Raw genomic sequence first — 18372 nt, 5'->3', positions numbered from 1 at the left:
GACGGGGCGGCCTGCCACCCCCTGGATTACAAATATGCAGCGACTGCAGCCGGGCGCGGTTCCATTTATGTAGTTTGCTAGTACATAAACGAGACTGCGACGCGGCAAAACTTTATTTGTCTATTTTGCAATAAAGTACGTGTACATCGGCGGCGGCGGAGTCGGCGGTGTATTGGCCTAGCCCGGGCGCGCTGAGCCGCGGCTGGGCGAGGCCCCGAGCCGGAAAAGATGCGGCTTTCTGTTGTATATAGCCATGCTGCTGCCGTTATATGGTGGGCTGGTGGGGCGGCGGGCGCGGCGCCTCTTTTATTTTTGTTGTTTCGCCAACGTTTTGTGCGCCAGGATGTTTGTGTGTTGCGCGGCGCGCGGCGCGAGCGTCGAGCGAGGTTCGCGGATCCGCGCCTGCCGGCGATTGGGCGGTTCGCGAACTCCTCGTGCCAACCAGGTGGCGGCTGCGCAATCTTCCACCACGCCTACGCTGTCCTGCAGCGGTCAGGCCTGCGAAACTCGCCTGGATGCCACCACATCACATAGCGTTCGACTTTCGTGGAGGCCTCCTCGCTCACGCTAATAACAGAATAATTCACTAGGTCGTCGCTACAACTCGTATATTTTTGCATTAATTCACCCTCTAAAAACAGCGAATTCGAGAAAAACTACTACGACTCTTTGTAACTTGTTAACGACCGTTCAATAATTACAAATGGTAATGTACATGCAAAGGAAACCCAATCGAGCAGCTAACGATTGTTGGATTGCCATGAAAAGTCGAATTTTCTGCAATATTAACTCGCATTCTGCACTTACAAAATGTATCGATAGCCGACAAATTACTAAAACTGCAATGCCGATATTTCCGATGTGCATTACTGCTTTAACGAGCAAAGTTTGCAACTTGCGCACTTTCCCGGCGCCTCCACCAAAATTGCATTAAAGAAGGAAAAAACTACGAGGAAAACAATTTTTTCAGCTTGGCGTGTTGATGTTTTGAAATAGCAGCATCCTCAATATGTTATTTATCAGACACGCGCGCGCTTGCGCCTCCGGAGGATGTTTTTCGAAAAAAGCACCGGCCACAGCGCACGAAAACACCCTTGATAGAAAGTGTACAATCATCGTTGTTTACGCACTGCGAGAGGCGCTGAGAGAAGGATAACCGAAATGCAGCCAGTCATCTTGAGATGCATTAAGCACGGTAAACAAACCCATCATCGCTGGTGCGCGGCACACACCATATAAACATCACAAAGCACGAGCAGCAGAGGCAGCGCGCTAAATGGGAAGCGCGATGCGGAATATATTTATTTTTATTTACCCGAGGTAACCGCCTGCGCGGCATGTGTTTGTGCTCACATTACGGAAAAAGCAAAGCAACGCGGCGGAGATGCAAACAGACAACTAGGCCGTTCTTTGGACAAACAAGCGGGAATGCCATTTAACAAATATGGCGGCTGGCGGCGTGGCGTACGGTTAAGTACTCATAAGTGATATCACTTACGACGGGGCCCGCCGGAACGCATTTGCATAAAGCACACACCAGCAGAAAAATAAATAAGCGGATTCGTGCGAAACTAACTGCATCATCAACCAACCCCTAACCTGCAACCACCGCACCGGTTCTTAAACGGAATATTATCGCTGCCATCACACCGCGCCACCTCTTTAATTTAATTTTATTTGAGAAAAGTAATAAAAACCGGCGCCACATACATTCACAAATTTGAAAATCTAAACATTCGCGTGTGGCAGCGATTTTTCCAATCGTCAGTGAGTGTATCAAGTACATGCAAAACCCAAACACAGCAAGTCGTAAAAAACACTCGCACGACGTAATATTCTCTTATTGAACGATCGTTAATTTTTATGCGTTTCTTGTTTTCCTTTCCCAGCGCGCCCGCTTGAAAACACAATAAAACAGACCGTCTGGAGATGACCACCCTGTGTTTCTCCAGATAATTACTTTCGGTATTTCAATAATAAATTTTTGATTGGATATTGTGCGAGTGGAATAAAGTCTTTCATTTCGATAAATACGACCAACACACAAAAGTCGTCGGTGACCCGTAAAATCGCAATCAGATGATCAATTTAAAGCGCGAGGAGAGAAAGAGCAGAACACCCGGAAAGGTATAACGAAACAGTCGCCAACGACGACATCTGAGGGTGTGAGGGTGGAGGGAAAATATAACCGGTGGCTTTTTTTCCACTCGCCGATAGCTTCCTTCCTTTTCTGTGCCCTGAACTTAGGCCAGCATCTTGACGATTTTTAAAGAGGATTTAAAAGTGATAATTAAAAACTCTCCAGAGTGCAAGTGTGCAGCCGGTCTTCATTATTTCGAAAATTAACTCTAATCGATAATTGTCTTTGTTAGAATTCAATCGACAATGACGCAGACTTTTTCATTTTCACACCAGTTCCTTCCTAAAACTGGAATTGTTTTGTTGATATTTGTTCATTCCCCATCTCGACACAAGTTTCTCCGACGAATTAGCACCGTCGACAAGATGGCGGCCGAGCAAACAAAAAGTGTTGTTTCTGTTTGTCCTCATCATCATTGGTTAAACATGGTTAGCGGCGAGACAAAAACCACCGCCCGGGACACTCGCTCTCGCACTTTGATTCGGATAAACATGAACCAAACACAAATGTTTGTTATTTGTTGATATTTCCACGAAACGCGCTCCTCTCGACAAACGTTGAAACTCGAGGAAGCCCAGCGCGACAGCGTCATGCATTATCAAACCGCTTCAACGCTTTAAAACGCTAAAGTTCAGTGTTTAAACAATCAGTGCCGCGATAAAGTTTGTGTTTTTTATTCTACTGCGGCTAGTCAGCGCTAGTCGAATTATAATAATTGTCCCGACATGCAAATAGCGTTACACTATGTTGCAAAATTATTTGCGTATACAGGCCAGGGTTGGACTTGCGCACAAAAATTAAATTACTCAATTTATCACTATATTTACCATCACTATTCAACCAACAACTTTTTTTTAATTCATAATTCTAATTGGTATTGATTTGAAATTTATTTAATGCGGCCCTGTATGATCGCGCATAAATTAAACGCGATGTGCGTTAAAAACTATGTTTCGCACAAATCGAGCGCGACAAAGACGGACGCGCCGGTTACGCGCGAGAATAATAAACATCTTTTATCTCCGAGCGTGTGTTTATTTGTTTATTATAAATTTACGTCATTTGTTTACTCTGCGATGACTGAATTAGACTGTATTGGAAGGTTACGATTTTTTCTCAACTCGACAAAAATTGAATCGCCTTACTTGTCGGAATCGCATTCGAAGTTTCATCCACACGTGGTTCCGGAATGATGCACACACACACACAGAAACACACACCAGCCGAGTAATTTTGTGTAACTTTAGTGTCAGTTTTCTAATAATTTAGATGCGCACGCGGCACGCGAGCGGCGACTAACACGTAATAGTCAACGAGGATGATAATCGAGCGCGTGCATTGTTTTCGCTCCGACACACACACACACACGAGCACAACGCGTCTATTTGTTATATTTATTTTTATTTACAGTTGCGCAACGCGCAAACATTTTTCTACCCGGCGCAAGCGCACTTTGTTTGCGCAAAAAGCAGCTAAACAAAAAACAATATGCGGCGAGCGAACGAGTAAATAAATAAATGCAATAGCTTCGAACGAACAAGCAGGCGACGAGTATGAATGCGTGCGTGTATGTGTGTGTGTTATTATTGTTGTTTTTCGTTTCGCTCGCATAAAGAGTAAACAGATAAACACGCTTGCAAGGCGCGCAGCGCGCGAAAAAATAATAAAATAATATTTGTGTAAATTGCATATTGTGCATTGCGACGACTTCTAGAGAGGCGAAATTTTCGATTGTCTGATAACAAATCATCAATCGGTGAACAGTGAACACACACGCACGTGTGCGTAACATGATCAACAAACATAGATAGTTTTATCTATTACCAAATAAATAAATCAACATTGAGTAGACTTTACTTTAGTACTGAGCATTGAGTTTTTTATGTCGTTGAAAAACAACAATTGTCTAATCAAATCCAGCGGATAGATACATTGTCACAAATAATATCAATTTTTCATCACCAAATCTATCACTACTTTAAAGATTTGTTTCTCTAGAGTGCGTCATGTGTCGATTCCGCTCTATTTTCTATTTTTGTTCGGAACCTCGGAAAGATAATGTCGGTTATTGTGAGTTGAAGCGCGCACACACACACATGGAGCGGAACGCATGTCGGTTTTATTTTTGAACAAATATAGATAAAAAAATGTTTGCTCGTTTTATTTATTTGTTCTAAGGCGTTGTTTACGAAATGTTTGTTACAACGCAATTGTGGCAATCGGAGTGGGCTCGCACATGTGGTGGAAACCATCCTTCGAAATCTTGCTGGCGACCTTATCAAGAGTGAAGTGTGAGGCAAACACGCATACTGTCAAGCCCACAAACGTGAGATAGTCAAATAACTAGAGATGATAACAATAACATTACAAGAGCGTTTGTTTTCTGGCAGTGTAAAGTCCGAAAATTAAAAATTCTCCAAAATTTTGGTGGAGGCGCTAAATGTTTTTATATTTTCTCGTCTGAATCAATCGTATAGATAACGATGATCTAGTAACTTTCGATTTTGTTAAATTTGCAAAATAAACAACAATATAGTAGATACAAGATACTACATTTTATTATCGACATCAGCAAACAAAACAGCGTAAAACACGTTATCAATAATACCAATATTAGATACTTTTCATAGATATCCACGACCCTGGCGCCAAATGATGACACATTTCGAGAAATCCCACGTGTGTTTTCCATGACGCTTATGATCCTCTTCAAAGAAAAAAGACTACCCTCACGTCACTCATCGCAAGTTCCAAGGGTCGTTTTGTTTGTTGTTTACATCATAATAGTATCGTAGGTACTCATTCCTAAGCCGGCAAGGGGTGCGCCGCCCCAGAAAACGGACCAAACTCAAAGAACGCGGCTGTAATAAAACACGCGGGGGTGACGGGTGTGCACATGATGAAGTTTGGCGCGCGCGACAAAGTTCTGCTTAATGCTCGAACGTCAGGCATTGTTTGTGCTGCGGATTTAAAATGAGAAAAGGCAGGAGGCATCGATTGAAAATTCGCCCCAGCACACGCGCGATGCAATAATGCTGCTTTATATTCGTCATTCGTCTAATACATATTCTTAGCGCTTCTTCACCTACAAACTTTATGCTTATTTACTTTTACTTTTATAGTATATTTCTTTATTTCCATTGCCGGGGTGAGATGTTTACACGGGACGTGACTTTGCAAAAGCGCAGAGCCCAAACACAAACAGAGCGCCAAAGTAAAAAGTGCAATAACACAGGCTTATCCAAGACGGAGATAATTCTGGTTAATTTGAACGCATAAGGATGTTTATATAATAATAGTGATAATAACGTGTGCGCCGACATAACATGTTGCAATACACTTACACTGTATCTAGATTGTCGAAGAGCGTGGTGGGGCCAAGGTGTCGTCGCCGGAGAATAGTGATTCTTGGTCCAGCCGACGCCGTCGCTGTCGAAAGGGTTGCCTCCTAAGTGGCCCTGAAACAGCAAACTATTCATTAGCTTCCCCCATCACAGGAAAAACACCCTAATGAATCGAACGCGCGCTGATTAATTTATTCGCATCCACCAAGCTGACACCATCCAAACTTTTTCTTTTCTTGCATAAAGAAAGAAAACTCAAAACAGAAAAACCCGGAATGAAACGAAAGAAGTCAAGAAGAAATAATAAAACAAGTGGTAGTGGCGGAGGGGTACGAAATAAAAGAATAGGACGCGAGAAGTAAAGCGGAAAGTAAAATAAAAATAAGAACTTCCTCAGTCGTGGTGGTGGTGGTGATCTTGACTCGTCGTCGGGAAAGGGCGGAAAAAAGGCACAGCAAAGGCAAAGTCATTCATCAAGGGCGATCCGCGGGAATATTTAACGAAGTCAAAACGAAGAAAATTTGCACAGGCGTGCAGTTTATTTGATGAAGCGACGCTTTATGGTGCGAAAAACGAAGAGGAGCAAAACAATTCAGCTGCGCACGAATGCGAGAAAAATAAAGCGTCGCCCGCCACCGCCGCGCTTCAACCGCACCCACAAACTTACGGTTTATATTTTATAATGTTGGTGGCGGCAGTGGCGCAGGGTGGAAATTTATTCGGGACATTGCGTTTAGTTGAAAAAGATATTATAATTTCGTATGCGGTAACCTTTGGTAATCTACGAATCAGCAACCCACATTCATATATAATTCAAAAAAGCGGAACGCGAATGAAAAATGTCTACGAAGAGAAAAAAACCACAAACTAGGTTAGTATTACCCTTTGACATGCCTCGTCCAATACAACCCTGATATCCACGATGGAAATTAATCCCACGACAAACAATACATTATCACACTGTTGCGTCAATTAATGAATGAAACGATTTGTGTTTCCGGCTGCTTGGCCCACACACACATACGCACACGACACTTTCACACACTCTAGTTATTTATTTCCGAGATGTTTACGCGCTGATGTCTACTCACTAACTAATGGCGCGGAGACGCGCGAACGAGATAGTGGACGTGTGTCACATTGTGTCATGCATAGGCTGTGTGTGCATGTGCGTAATTACAACTACCGGGCCAGCCGCGAATCGCGAATATGATTAAGTGCGTTCCTGGGTGGCGCGCGTGAGATGCAAACATTGCGCGAACGATAATAAACAAACGTGCCGTCGATAAAAATCCGCAGGGAACACCTGCAACCCGCGTAAACAATTTCTGCTTTCATTTCAAAAGTCTCAGCGGCTCGCAATCGCAAGAAAACCGCAGCGTCAGCGCATGCACCAGCTACCAAGTAACTACTGTATACTTTGTTGTGTGTTGTTTTACAAAAAAAGTGCAACTGCTGCACTCGTCGATTTTCTATTCAGCCTTCAATCAGATGCTTTATCATGCATTCTTTTCGACGAAGATCAAACCGAATTCTCAATTTATTCTTGGGTATCGTCGTTCGTGGTATTTATTTAGGCGGGATTAGGGGATGGACGCCCGACGTGTTTATCGTTATCGGCACTTTTTTCCCTCCGAGAGTGCATTCATCTGGTAAAATTCAACCGAAGCGAGTTTAATTTATTTCGCAAAGCCACAGGCCGCATCTCATTACAACCTCCCCATCAAGCGTCATCAAGGGGTGTCATTTCACTACCATTCTTTCGCAGCGCAAGGCAATCACAGGCAATGAATTGTAACTTTTGTGGTCACAAAATGGGCAAGTGGAGAAGCAGCTCAAGGTCATAAGAAGCTTGAAAGAAGTTTGAAAAGTGGCCGGACCCTCGATAAACATTGGCAAAGGGCCCGCGGACTAGGCAAACAAAGTTTAATCTAGTCGTATGTCCCGTGGTGGACAGCAGAAAGGACGCTGGTTGTTCCCCTTTGATCAAACAAACAAAAAAATCGCCTGACCAAAAAAAGAGAGCAATCTTGAAGCACTCACTCAACTTTGTAACAAAGAGATCACGATCAAACATCCCCCAACGTCTTAAGGCCCACTGCAGTTGATAACAAATGCAAAACGTAAACATTCGGGAGCCAAAGAAGTAGTCATTTACGAATATTTGTCCAATTGGTATTGACGTTTTGACATTTTGTAATATTTAAATGCAAATGAGATTAGGGCATCAAAATAACAGCGTGAAAAGTTACAAAAGGGTTTAGCTCATTGGGGTGCGCGGAATTTAGGGTAAAAGATGACCCTCCAACCTAAAAACGTCGAACAGAATTTTTCATTTTAACAATTTCCAACTAAAATACTAAAAGACTAGTTGAGAAGCAAACACACAACATACGGCAAATTGTAAACAACGTTTCTGAACGTTTGCCGTTCACACAAGCGCACGCATTATGCTTGAGCTCGACCGAACAAACACACCACACGTTTCCAACATGTAGACGTAATTTTTCCCGAGGACCAATGTGCAACGGCCACACATCGCCAGATGCAAGTTTATTTACTCTGGCCCGACCGGGTGCGAAGGGGAGACACTCACCCACACTCACCCACACACACACGCACGCATCTTGTCCGTGTTTCAGTGTTCCTTACGCATTTCATTTCCTTCGTTTTTGCATAAAATTCCACATTGAATGGAAAACCATGCGTGATATGCAAAGTGTGTCGCCATTTGCAATGTTAATTTCGCACGTGGAGCGTACAACTCGTTAATTTAGTTGAATTATTAAAGCAAATAATTTGAATTTTTGCGCGAATATCGCTCTGGATTTGTATCAATCAATAGCGCGAGGGCAAAGTTTGACTGCGCCGGGATGATCGGAAAACTTTTTAACAACCCTTACGCATCATCCGTGCACGTGCTCGTAAAAATATATGTACGCGCCGAATTGAATCCGGATGACACATACAACGGGCGCCGATACAAAACCGGAAAAGTTTTGTAATTTAGCGTGACATTTAAGCCCAAAACAAACGCGCGCGCGACATCGATGACATTTCGCTGTTTCTATCAATGTCGCCCGGGGACATTTACGAGAAATATTTATTCCCTTTTGTTACCTGATGCATAAACAGAATATATCCTTAAACTCTGCCACACTGGATTGCACATTCACACACACCCACACGTTGCACGTAATTTCGGCGGGAAATTCGAAAATGGCGATCGCGAGCGGAAACCGTGTGCAGGCACATGGCGACGAGCACATACTGAGCATGGAACGCAGGCTTGCGCTCGCAGCGCGCACATAATGTTGTTTACTGTTTACATGTCTGCCCGCCTCGCCCGTATGAGAGATGTTGTTTACTTAGTTATATTTAGAGTTTAGAGAAATGCAAAAGCAAACCGAGCGCGCCGCCGAGAACGAAGCATACACCTGCCGGCGACAACGTGCTCGAACTTACAACAGGACCGCATCATCAACAATAAAACTATTTGTTTTAATTGCACATTGATCACTCGCCCAAACAGGAGTGGCTCAATGTTGGATATTTACGTTTATACATCCGTTCTTTTATTTTATCTGGCGTTTATATTAAATATTATTCGTATTTTTAGATTCGCCGTTTGCACGTTGTTGCATAATGCACGCGAGCGTCCGTACGCGGCTAATAATAGTCAAATAAATATTTCAGATGAGAGGAATGCACAAATTTGTATTGAAATAATTTATCATTGTCGCACGCAGCGAGTGTGTGTGTTTAAAGAACACGCATTTTTATAACCATTTGTTGATAATTGCGCTTTGTGCTGCAGCGAGAAAAATAAACAAACGATTCTTAAAAACCGCAAAGAAAAACATTGCGCCGAGCGGTCAACAAAATGCACACATGCAGTAAATATGATTAAATTACCAACAATTACGTCACTCGCGCTTTGATTCCTGAACTATTTTAAATTCGCACGATATTTAATTAATGCACACATGCGGACGCATGCAAGAACGTGTTTATTTATTGACAATAGTAAATAATGATGAATATTCAAACGCGGCGAAACAATAGCGCGCATAATGCAAAACCAAATGCGATATATTCATAATCCAATGCGGTTTAAGGTGCTCACCTAACCAATTCGCGTCTAGTGGGTGCCCAACATCGAAAATAAGTCCGTAATGGAAACATACCGTTTATTTATTAACAATAGTAAATAAAGTTGAAGATATGCAAATGCATGGGAAACAATGGAGCGCGCAAAATGAAAAATGCCAAACGCCGTCGCCGAGATTAAAATGTTTAACAACAAACACAAGCGCGCAGAAACAATGCCATAATCAGCGTACTTAGTCACCGGGCCACGCGTAATCTTATTCAATAAGTGCGTGCGTTTTTTATGAATCAAATCACCCAACTCATTCAACACAATATTTTTGTTGTTATTAATTGATTCGACATTCGACGTTAAATTCCTGCCGGCAAATATGCAAGTGCATGTCAACCTGAAGCAGCGCGACAACACAACAACAACGACAGCGACGACGGAGCGCATAAACAAACAAACAAAGCGATAATAAGAGAGAAGTCAATTTAACGATCGCTGCGGCGAGCAGTAAACAAATGTAAATAAATTACATAATAAAGGTGTTTGCCGCACCAGCTCATGGCGTGTAATTAATTGCGACACACCGCCGCATATCGTACATGTGCGCGCACAAAACGGAGCTAAACACTTGAGTGACTTGCCACTCACGCCGCCCTCACGCTTCGGAATTGTGCTGGATCGTAAAGCGGCGGCGGCGGCGGTAGAATCGAGTTAATGTTACACGCTTTGCTTCCAAGGGGAAGCCGGCTGACGGATCGTGATAATTTGCGCGGAATATCTGTTTAGGGCAATAACGCGTTTTATTATGATAAAATACGAAATAAATTTAGCGAAAACAATGAGTAAAGAAGGATTGAAATGTATATTTTGACTTGAGTAAAAATACCGGTATTTCACACCCCTAGTGTTGGGTTTTTCGCCGCCGCCCCAAAGGTGCAAACTTATTATAAGGGTAGGTATATCGGTATTACGAGACCCTTGACACTGACGCGCGCACTCGAGTGCGAAAAGCTTTTCTCGCATAAAACGTGCAAAGACACCGCTTGAATAAAAAGATTCGCGATGAAGTTTGTGCGCGAAAAAGTGAAAAAGGATGATATCGATGTGCGAAATCAAAAATCACGGCCACACGCGATGAATACCGATCCTGAATATGCAATCAGATCAGGTTGGGGATTCTTGCGGTGGCGGGCAGCAAATCAAAAAGTGTCCTGATGAGCGCATTCATGCGATCAGACAGGCGACGAGCTGGTCAACTTGATTGATCAAGCAAACTACCCTCCACACCACCACAACCCTGCGCGGTTTTTTTTCTCAAGTTTTGCAAAGTATCCAACTTGTTTGTGGAATAGTTTGTAAGTGTAATGCCAAAACAAGTTTTCGGTTCAAGTACAGCTACCCACTTCATCCCCTTTGTCTAATAATTAAATAATAAGTTTGTGCAGCCGCCCCCGTGTATTATTCATGCGCTGGCTGGGTATTTCAGTTCAATTTCGGTTTCTTACATTAATTGTCGAGCAAATTAAACTCGAATCGGAGGGTTGTGTATGCCTGTATGTATGTATGTGTGTGTTTGCTTGGAGCTCGTCTCGCAAGCGGCAAGTTTAACAACGCACGTAGAAAAGTACGGAAACACACTCGCCGTGGAATTCCCCCGTGCGCGTTGATCGTAACCGAAGGCACTCTACCTTTCCGCTTTCCGGCTTCCGCGAGCTTTCCACACTCGACATACGTTCACGGTGTTCGACATGCCGATAGTTGGGGTCTCTGCTTTCACTATTATACATTTAAGACGCCCGCAAGAAACAAGCTTGTAAGCAAAGTAACCAGCCGAGGCGAGGGCGCAAACGGAAACAATGCCTGCGCAACTTTCGACCCGGCAAACAGTCGAGAGCGTCTTTTAATATGCACGCCCGTGTAATTTAGCCGTTCATGGGGGGGCCTGGGGTGGCGATAACTATAACCCGTTCGCCGTTCGAACATTCCCGCCGCCCGAACAAGTGTGTCGCGAAGATTGCAAAGGCACAACCCAAGAAGGACCAGATTGCTCCCCGAGGTGATTCCTAATTTTAAAGCCAAACTTATCTTGCAAAAATACAACAAGCATAAACTTAATCAACCACACACACACACACACGCACACGCATGCATCGTGGGTTGCCTAACGTAAAAACTAGGTCATAACCTAACCTCCACTCGGCGCTTCGCTTGTGTTTTATATTAAACACAATGAAATTTGCGAATTTAATGCCACGTCACTTGAGAGTCGACTATTAGCCAAAGAGATCACCCACCCCACTGGATACTTAAAGCAGCGACGCACCAAAACATTCGGCTCGTAAATTTTAATGCCCCGAGTCGACTGCGCGCCCAGAAAGTTATCACAATAATTTTCGACGACCATAACGTTTAATTAGAACTTGAAGCGAGCGAACGATAGGCCTCCCTCGTGTCTGCGCGGATATTTTAATGGAAATTGTTTTTTAAACATTAAACATAACAGTTTATTTTATGCCAGCCGCGCCGCAATCGAAATTAAAACGCGCTGCATCTATATCAGTGTATCTTACATCTTATCCCTGCACGGTTTTGGCCCAATATCGAATAAGTCGGCGGAAGCAGAAAAGCAAAGAGCATGGAAGCATGCCAGAGACGTGGAAACGTTTAGCGTAATGACGGAAGCAGAAAAACTTTGCAAACTTTTCCTTCGGGGCCCGGGATATCTGTCCTAATAACATCGGATTTCGTTTTATTGCTTTGTTGTTTTTCCTTGCGCTTCAATTTTGAGTTAAACATTGACAAAAATACATCCTTATAACTTTTTTGGGATTCCTAGGGGCGGCTGTCTGGTGGTTTCATATTATGACGTCGATTAAAACACAACCCCTGGAGTAATGAACTAAGCGAAAAACGGCCTAGAACTTTTAATGTTTCTTGCCTGTTTTTTTATTATGATAACCACCAAGGGAGCAAATTGCAAAAGATTAAAAACACACAAGCCACACAACTTACATTATAAACAGGCATTGTTGCGCAGCGCAGGACTGCACAGATATAACCTTGAAATAGTTTGCGCTACTGCACACGCGCAGTGCTTGCAAACATGATGGATGCCGGATAACATCTGACAGCGCACCGTATCCACTATTCACTTGCGTTTGTATTCATTTTGCACACTTTTTGATTTCCTGCCTGTCTCACGTGTGTCACTATCTAGTTTTGTTTTTGGTTAGCGGCAACGCGTCTGTTTCCTTAGACACCCCGCGCGTTTCTATCACATGTGTTGCATGTTGCGTTGGTGCTCGCTATCGATGCGACCCCGCCGCCGACCGGGGGATGGGGTAGATAAATCAATACGTGTGCCAGTGCCCGTTCCTTGGCTGGCCGCGGCGGAAGGGGTTCGCATGCATGTTGTTTACCGGGGGGAGGGTGTGGAGGCGAAGGAAAACAAACAAAAATGTTGCCGCGCTCAACATTCCGCGTCTGCGAGGGGGTGCAGGCACACCCCAGCGCTTTCCCCGGCAGTAGTAAGTGATTATCTGATGATGAGCACACCGAAAACGCGCTTATTTACGCTCTCGTTGCTTGATTATAATAAAGGTTGAAAAATACAGACGAAAAACAAAAAGTTTTGATGAGAAAACGAATTTTTTCATGTGTGTGGGCGTAATGCGCTATCGGGATGTCAAAAACGTCGTTTTTTGCGCTTTTGAAAGCCATTGAAAATCCTCGTACATGACAACGGCTAATCTAAGCAAAAAATCTAATACGTCCACCAACGCATTGTGTGAACATAACAAAAAATTTGTTACAGTTGAAAACGAAATGCGATATTTTCTGATTTACGCTTTTTTCTCTCGTTGTTTTTTGCATCTTTCCGAACACAGCTCTTATTCAATTATGGCTTATGGCTATTATATATCGCGTTACGCCGTTATCGACCTTAATACTGCGAACGAGAGAAAAAAAAGTAGCGCGTACAAGTCACGAGGAAAAAATTGCTTTGTTTCATGCCCAGATGGATTTTATACGTGCCCGTAATTAAAAACAAACGACAAATGCAAAACAAATGCAATATACTAAACAAAACATGGCGTGAGTGCAGCGCAACTTATTCAGAAGTCGCATTGATTGGAGATAATCGGAATCAGGTCATTGACATTCAATGCAAACAAATGTTTCGATATTTAAGCGATTTGTGCAGGCCCACAACACACAACAAACCACCTGTGGAATGGATATACAAGGGTGTTGTATACCCGTATACACAACATATATAGCATGCCGAGGGCGCCCGCCACCGTCGAGCCGCCGCCGCCGCCGATACACAACACACAAACAGGGTGAAATCCCGGGACGCGCCGCATCACAAAATGATAAACGCTCCCGACATTCCTCGTCGCTTCCTAATTTCCTATCTTGCGCTGTCCCTTGTCCTTCGTATTCGTCTTCCATTCTTGGAATTTTAACATTTATATCGTTTATTTTATCACCGCTTATTATGTATTGTAAATCTTTTTCAAAGGAATGGGGAACGATTATTACCGTTTAGTTTTTCTTTTTCTGCGCGTTTAGGAAGAAATATTTGCGTATTTATGTGTTTTCTTCGCCGCAAAAGCGATTTATTTTTATTTATTCGTATCTATATTCGTAACCGGCAGTGTTTAATAAAAATGTCATTCGTTTTTACTCTCTTATTCTAGACATACTCGTAGTAAGAGTCAATTCTATCAATAAGATTAGCAATTTTAATTTAAAGAAATTATGCATATAAAGTTTTGTCAATAATGCACTTCAGCGCGCCATCTCGAATTCAACTATTTAACTATAACTATGATTGAATCTCAAAGTCAAATTTTATTCTATAGAAAAGAGCTGTTTTGGGGATTTTCCCGGCAATTATTTGAATTTTTCTCACCTTTTAAACCTTCCCTAGACCTCCACGAATAATTCAAGACCAAGATAAGATAAATCCGTTCAGCCGTTCTCGAGTTTTAGCGAGACTAACAAACAGAAATTCATGTTTATATATATAGATTTATCGCGGAGAGGAGAAGAAATTGATTTTTTCGATTCATCGTTGGCCCGATTAATTTGCGCGTCAATTTTGAGTAATATTAATGGCGGCACGCATGGGATGTGTTCAATCGTTTGCCGGCTGCCCGTTTTGTTTACCCGCGCGACGACAATATATAAACAATCGCGTATATTTAGCAACGCGTTTGTAAACACTCACCGCGCGTCCGACGGGAATTCTTCCGCCAAAGTATCGAAACCAACACCAGCACCCGCCCCCGCCCGGAGCTCAAAACAACAGCGTAATGTGCTTGATGAAAAAAATCATCATCATGCGAAAACAATGTCAGAGGAATAAATTCGAGCATTTTCTATTTGTTGTTGTATTCTCCTCCATGCTGTTTGCATTAGCTTTTGTTTTTTGGGACGCGCTTGTGTTGTGAGCGACGCGCGTCGAAATCAACCCTTTTTTAGATAATCTCGTCCCCTTCATGACTCACACTGTACATACGCGCGCAACTCGCATCTTTGTTTGTGTTTATATTTCTTCGCATTGTACATTAGACTCCGGGCGCGCGGCGAACGACGACAGTAAAACAAATATCGCCACCGCGCCGCCGAGCCGACCGGGAAAAGAAAAACAAACGTTTGTTTTCGTTTCCAATTATTAAAATGAAGCCGGGCGGCCGATGGTGCCGACTTTGCGTTCCCACACGACATACGCATGGCTTGGCATGCCTTGTTTCGGGTATTTGCATCTCGCGCGTTGGGGATGATGTTACACATCCTGCAATATATCGCAATATCCCTAACTTTTTGCCGGCGCGTCAATAAACCGCCCTAGACGAAAAGAAAAGAAACACAATATTCGATATTTTGCACAATTACGCAGTCTTGTAATATAAATAAATTAATGTTATTGCTTTTTGCTTATTTTCGGGGGGATTAAGAAGAAAATAAAAGCCGCAGCGATTGCACTACCTTCTAATTTGCTTCTAATTGTAGGTGAGCGTAATTGCCACCCGGCAGATAATAAGCACGCCGGTTTATTCGTTTACCTTCCCCCAAAATGATCGCAACACGAAAACCCTTTTCGAACTGCTTTCCTCTTCCTCTCTGTCTTTTACCATCGACATGCCAAGTTGAAGTTGCAACGTTTATTATATTTTATATTGTTAGCATCAGCCGGCGATAATCTGCTACGTGACGCTCTGTATACACGCGCATTTAGAAAACATTTACTAAGATTAAGGACGCGAACGTCGAGTGTCTACGTGCGTGTGGAGAATTAATGGAGGGTCGGGATACTCGGGATACAGTAGTAAATATGATGACGCTTTATGGGCGCACAAACTTTACTAAACGCTTTCCTACGTGTATGCTTTTTTTCGTCTTCAATGGAAAATGTTTCGCGAACGCTGTGGGGCTGAAAGTTTTAAACACTTTTATATTATAGCGCATTCAATACGCAGCGCGTGCACATCTATTACGTTAAGTACCAAGCGCGAGAGCTTTCCGAGTGAAATTTATAGTTGCAGTTTACGAAAACGATTCGCTCAACCCGCAACCCGAATTAAGTGACTTTTCATACTTTCCGGCAGCCAGGGGATGAAATTAAAAACAACTAAACCAAACTCCAGTGCTAGTTTTAAGTGCAAAGTGGATGTAAGACAAACACCTCGGACCGTAAAAGTTTCGATGAGTATTTACACGAAGGGTTGCTAGTAGGTTATACCGACTCTAGACTATCGATCGATCGGAGTTGCATATAAAAAAGCATTGAATTTACCAAAATAGATTTCTCATCAGGATAATCTGGATGCGCGTGGCAAGTCGAGCGTGTACCTCATCCCCCTGGCTGGCACCTAATAGGTATTAAACGTGAGCCGGGCGCATGGGGTGCGAGGACAATGTCCCATCTTTTTTCGCGACCGCCTTGGCGCGACGCCGCGCCGCGCGAAAAACTTTTAATTATTAGGGTCGTTTATTTATGACGAAGATAAAAAGCGCATGAATTATGAGCGCCAGAAATATTCTTCGGCGAATTCTTTCGGCTGTGGTGCCGCTGACGCTTTTTAATTATTGCCGGGGCGCGTCGCCAATTTATTGAAATTCATAACCGGCCCGGCCGTCGGCGATAGATTTTGAAATATTGCCCGAATGTAAATAAATTCGGCATAAAAATTCAAGACGAGTAAGCAAGCACCGATAAAACTAAAACAAATCAAAATAATTTCCAAACACACTTCGGGGCGCAGGAAACGCGCTCCGACGCCTTCCAACTTTCCACCCGGGGTGTGTATTTTCGACTTGGTTGTTCTTTCCGCCTCGCCTCGCGTCTCTGCCGGCGTTGTTATCACAAGCAAAATTTATATACATTAAATTCGCGCCCGCGGCCGAATTTCGAAAGATAGCCGCCCGCCTATGCGAAAGGGTTGCCTGCTGGTAGCACCTTGTACTAATTTCTATGCATTGCCGGTCGCCGGTCTCCGGGTCGTCTTCGGATATTAAGATAGACCTGGATGTCTCCTTTCTTCATCCTTCATCCTTCATCCGTTATCCCCGGGTACGTAGCCAATCTAATAGAATCGTAGGCGGGCGGCGACGATATGTGTCTCGGGTTGATACTTTATGGACTTTACGGGGTTAAACGCCCTCTGCTACACCGTCCCACCTAAATTTGCATTAATGCGAACAGAGCGCAAACAGATTTACACCGACTACGGATTAATTTCAATTTCGCCTGGTTTCTGTTAATTGAATCGCATTTTTAACATTTTACAAAAAAAAGTATTGCTGCAATGAAGATGTGGGTTGTCAATTGCGCGGTGAGAAATGGCACCGACCGGCCTTTGTCATCCGCATAATGACTCCTTGGACGATAAGCTGACCAGGGTAGAGTCGATGCATCGCATTTGTATTGTTCGCCGCATCATTGTCGCCGAGCAAATGGAGTGTGAAGCGATAGCCGACCGCCAGTGACCAGCATCAGAATCACGCAACTGACCACCGACTTATCTTTCGTTACGTCTCCACCCTCCGCGCCGGCTTCGACAAACAAACAATGCGAAGCAACTGGACCACGAGCTAAGATAATAACACGCCAAGTATTGTCCATCCTGATTAATTAGCAACCGGCTCCAACAGACCGAGCCTACAAAGTATTCTAACCATTTTTATATCATCCCCTACTCTCTACACCCCCAAGATATAACCAGGCATAGTGTCACGTGTTTGCAGTTGCAACGGAAATGTAAATTTAAGGTAGACGCCGAGGTAGGTAAATGAAATAAAGGAAATTTTACGAGCGCGACATTCGAGTAAGAATGAGACTCCGCGGATTATAATTTCGTTACGCTCCCTCGGCGTCGGCGAGTTGCCTCGTCTTGCAATGCATTTCCGCGTCTCATTACGCCGCGCAGTTCATCACGACTTGCTTCACCTGTGTGTCTGTATACTTCGACAGAAGTTATGGCGACGCACGTCGGCTCTAAACGATGTCGGCGTAGGTATTCCAAATGGCACCAACCCCCCAACCACTCTGCACGTCGGGAGACAAATTCGCTATTTGCACAGCACCGCCAGGCGTCGTGTTATTAGAATACTGAATACTCAGTCTTGGCAATTTTTTCTTGTGGCTCAAAATATGACATGTAAAGTGTGCAAGTGATATTTGTCAATTAGTGCGTTGGTCAAAGCGCCATTTGGCATTGTTTACTTTTTTAACAGATGGCGCACACATACTACATACCTAGAAAACGTTTTTGCGC

At 43.5% G+C, this 18372-nt stretch overlaps 1 protein-coding gene across 9 annotated transcripts in view; it reads right to left on the bottom strand.

Annotated features, from left to right (window-relative positions):
* FoxP (forkhead box P) overlaps positions 1–18372 on the bottom strand; it is a 42647-nt gene that overhangs the window by 20314 nt on the left and 3961 nt on the right. For 6 of the 9 annotated variants that reach the window (XR_010549448.1, XM_065309275.1, XM_065309271.1 and 3 more), the window contains exon 2: positions 5485–5598. Coding sequence is in view for 7 of the 9 variants with exons in the window: in XM_065309275.1 (XP_065165347.1) it covers positions 5485–5598 (114 nt within the window). In the remaining 2 variants the exon portion in view is untranslated. Of the gene's footprint in view, positions 1–3285; positions 3414–5484; positions 5599–6366; positions 6591–8604; positions 8766–18372 lie in introns of those variants that run through there. The other 3 variants (XM_065309274.1, XM_065309278.1, XM_065309277.1) reach the window with 3 other exon arrangements.

The sequence above is a fragment of the Atheta coriaria genome, unplaced genomic scaffold, assembly GCF_025399875.1.
Source record: "Atheta coriaria isolate IRGN ID8LTWV9N9 unplaced genomic scaffold, Caltech_Dcor_3.1 hic_scaffold_8_pilon, whole genome shotgun sequence".
In the NCBI taxonomy this organism is placed as follows: Eukaryota; Metazoa; Arthropoda; class Insecta; order Coleoptera; family Staphylinidae; genus Dalotia; species Dalotia coriaria.
This window is presented reverse-complemented; position numbering and strand designations above follow the sequence as displayed.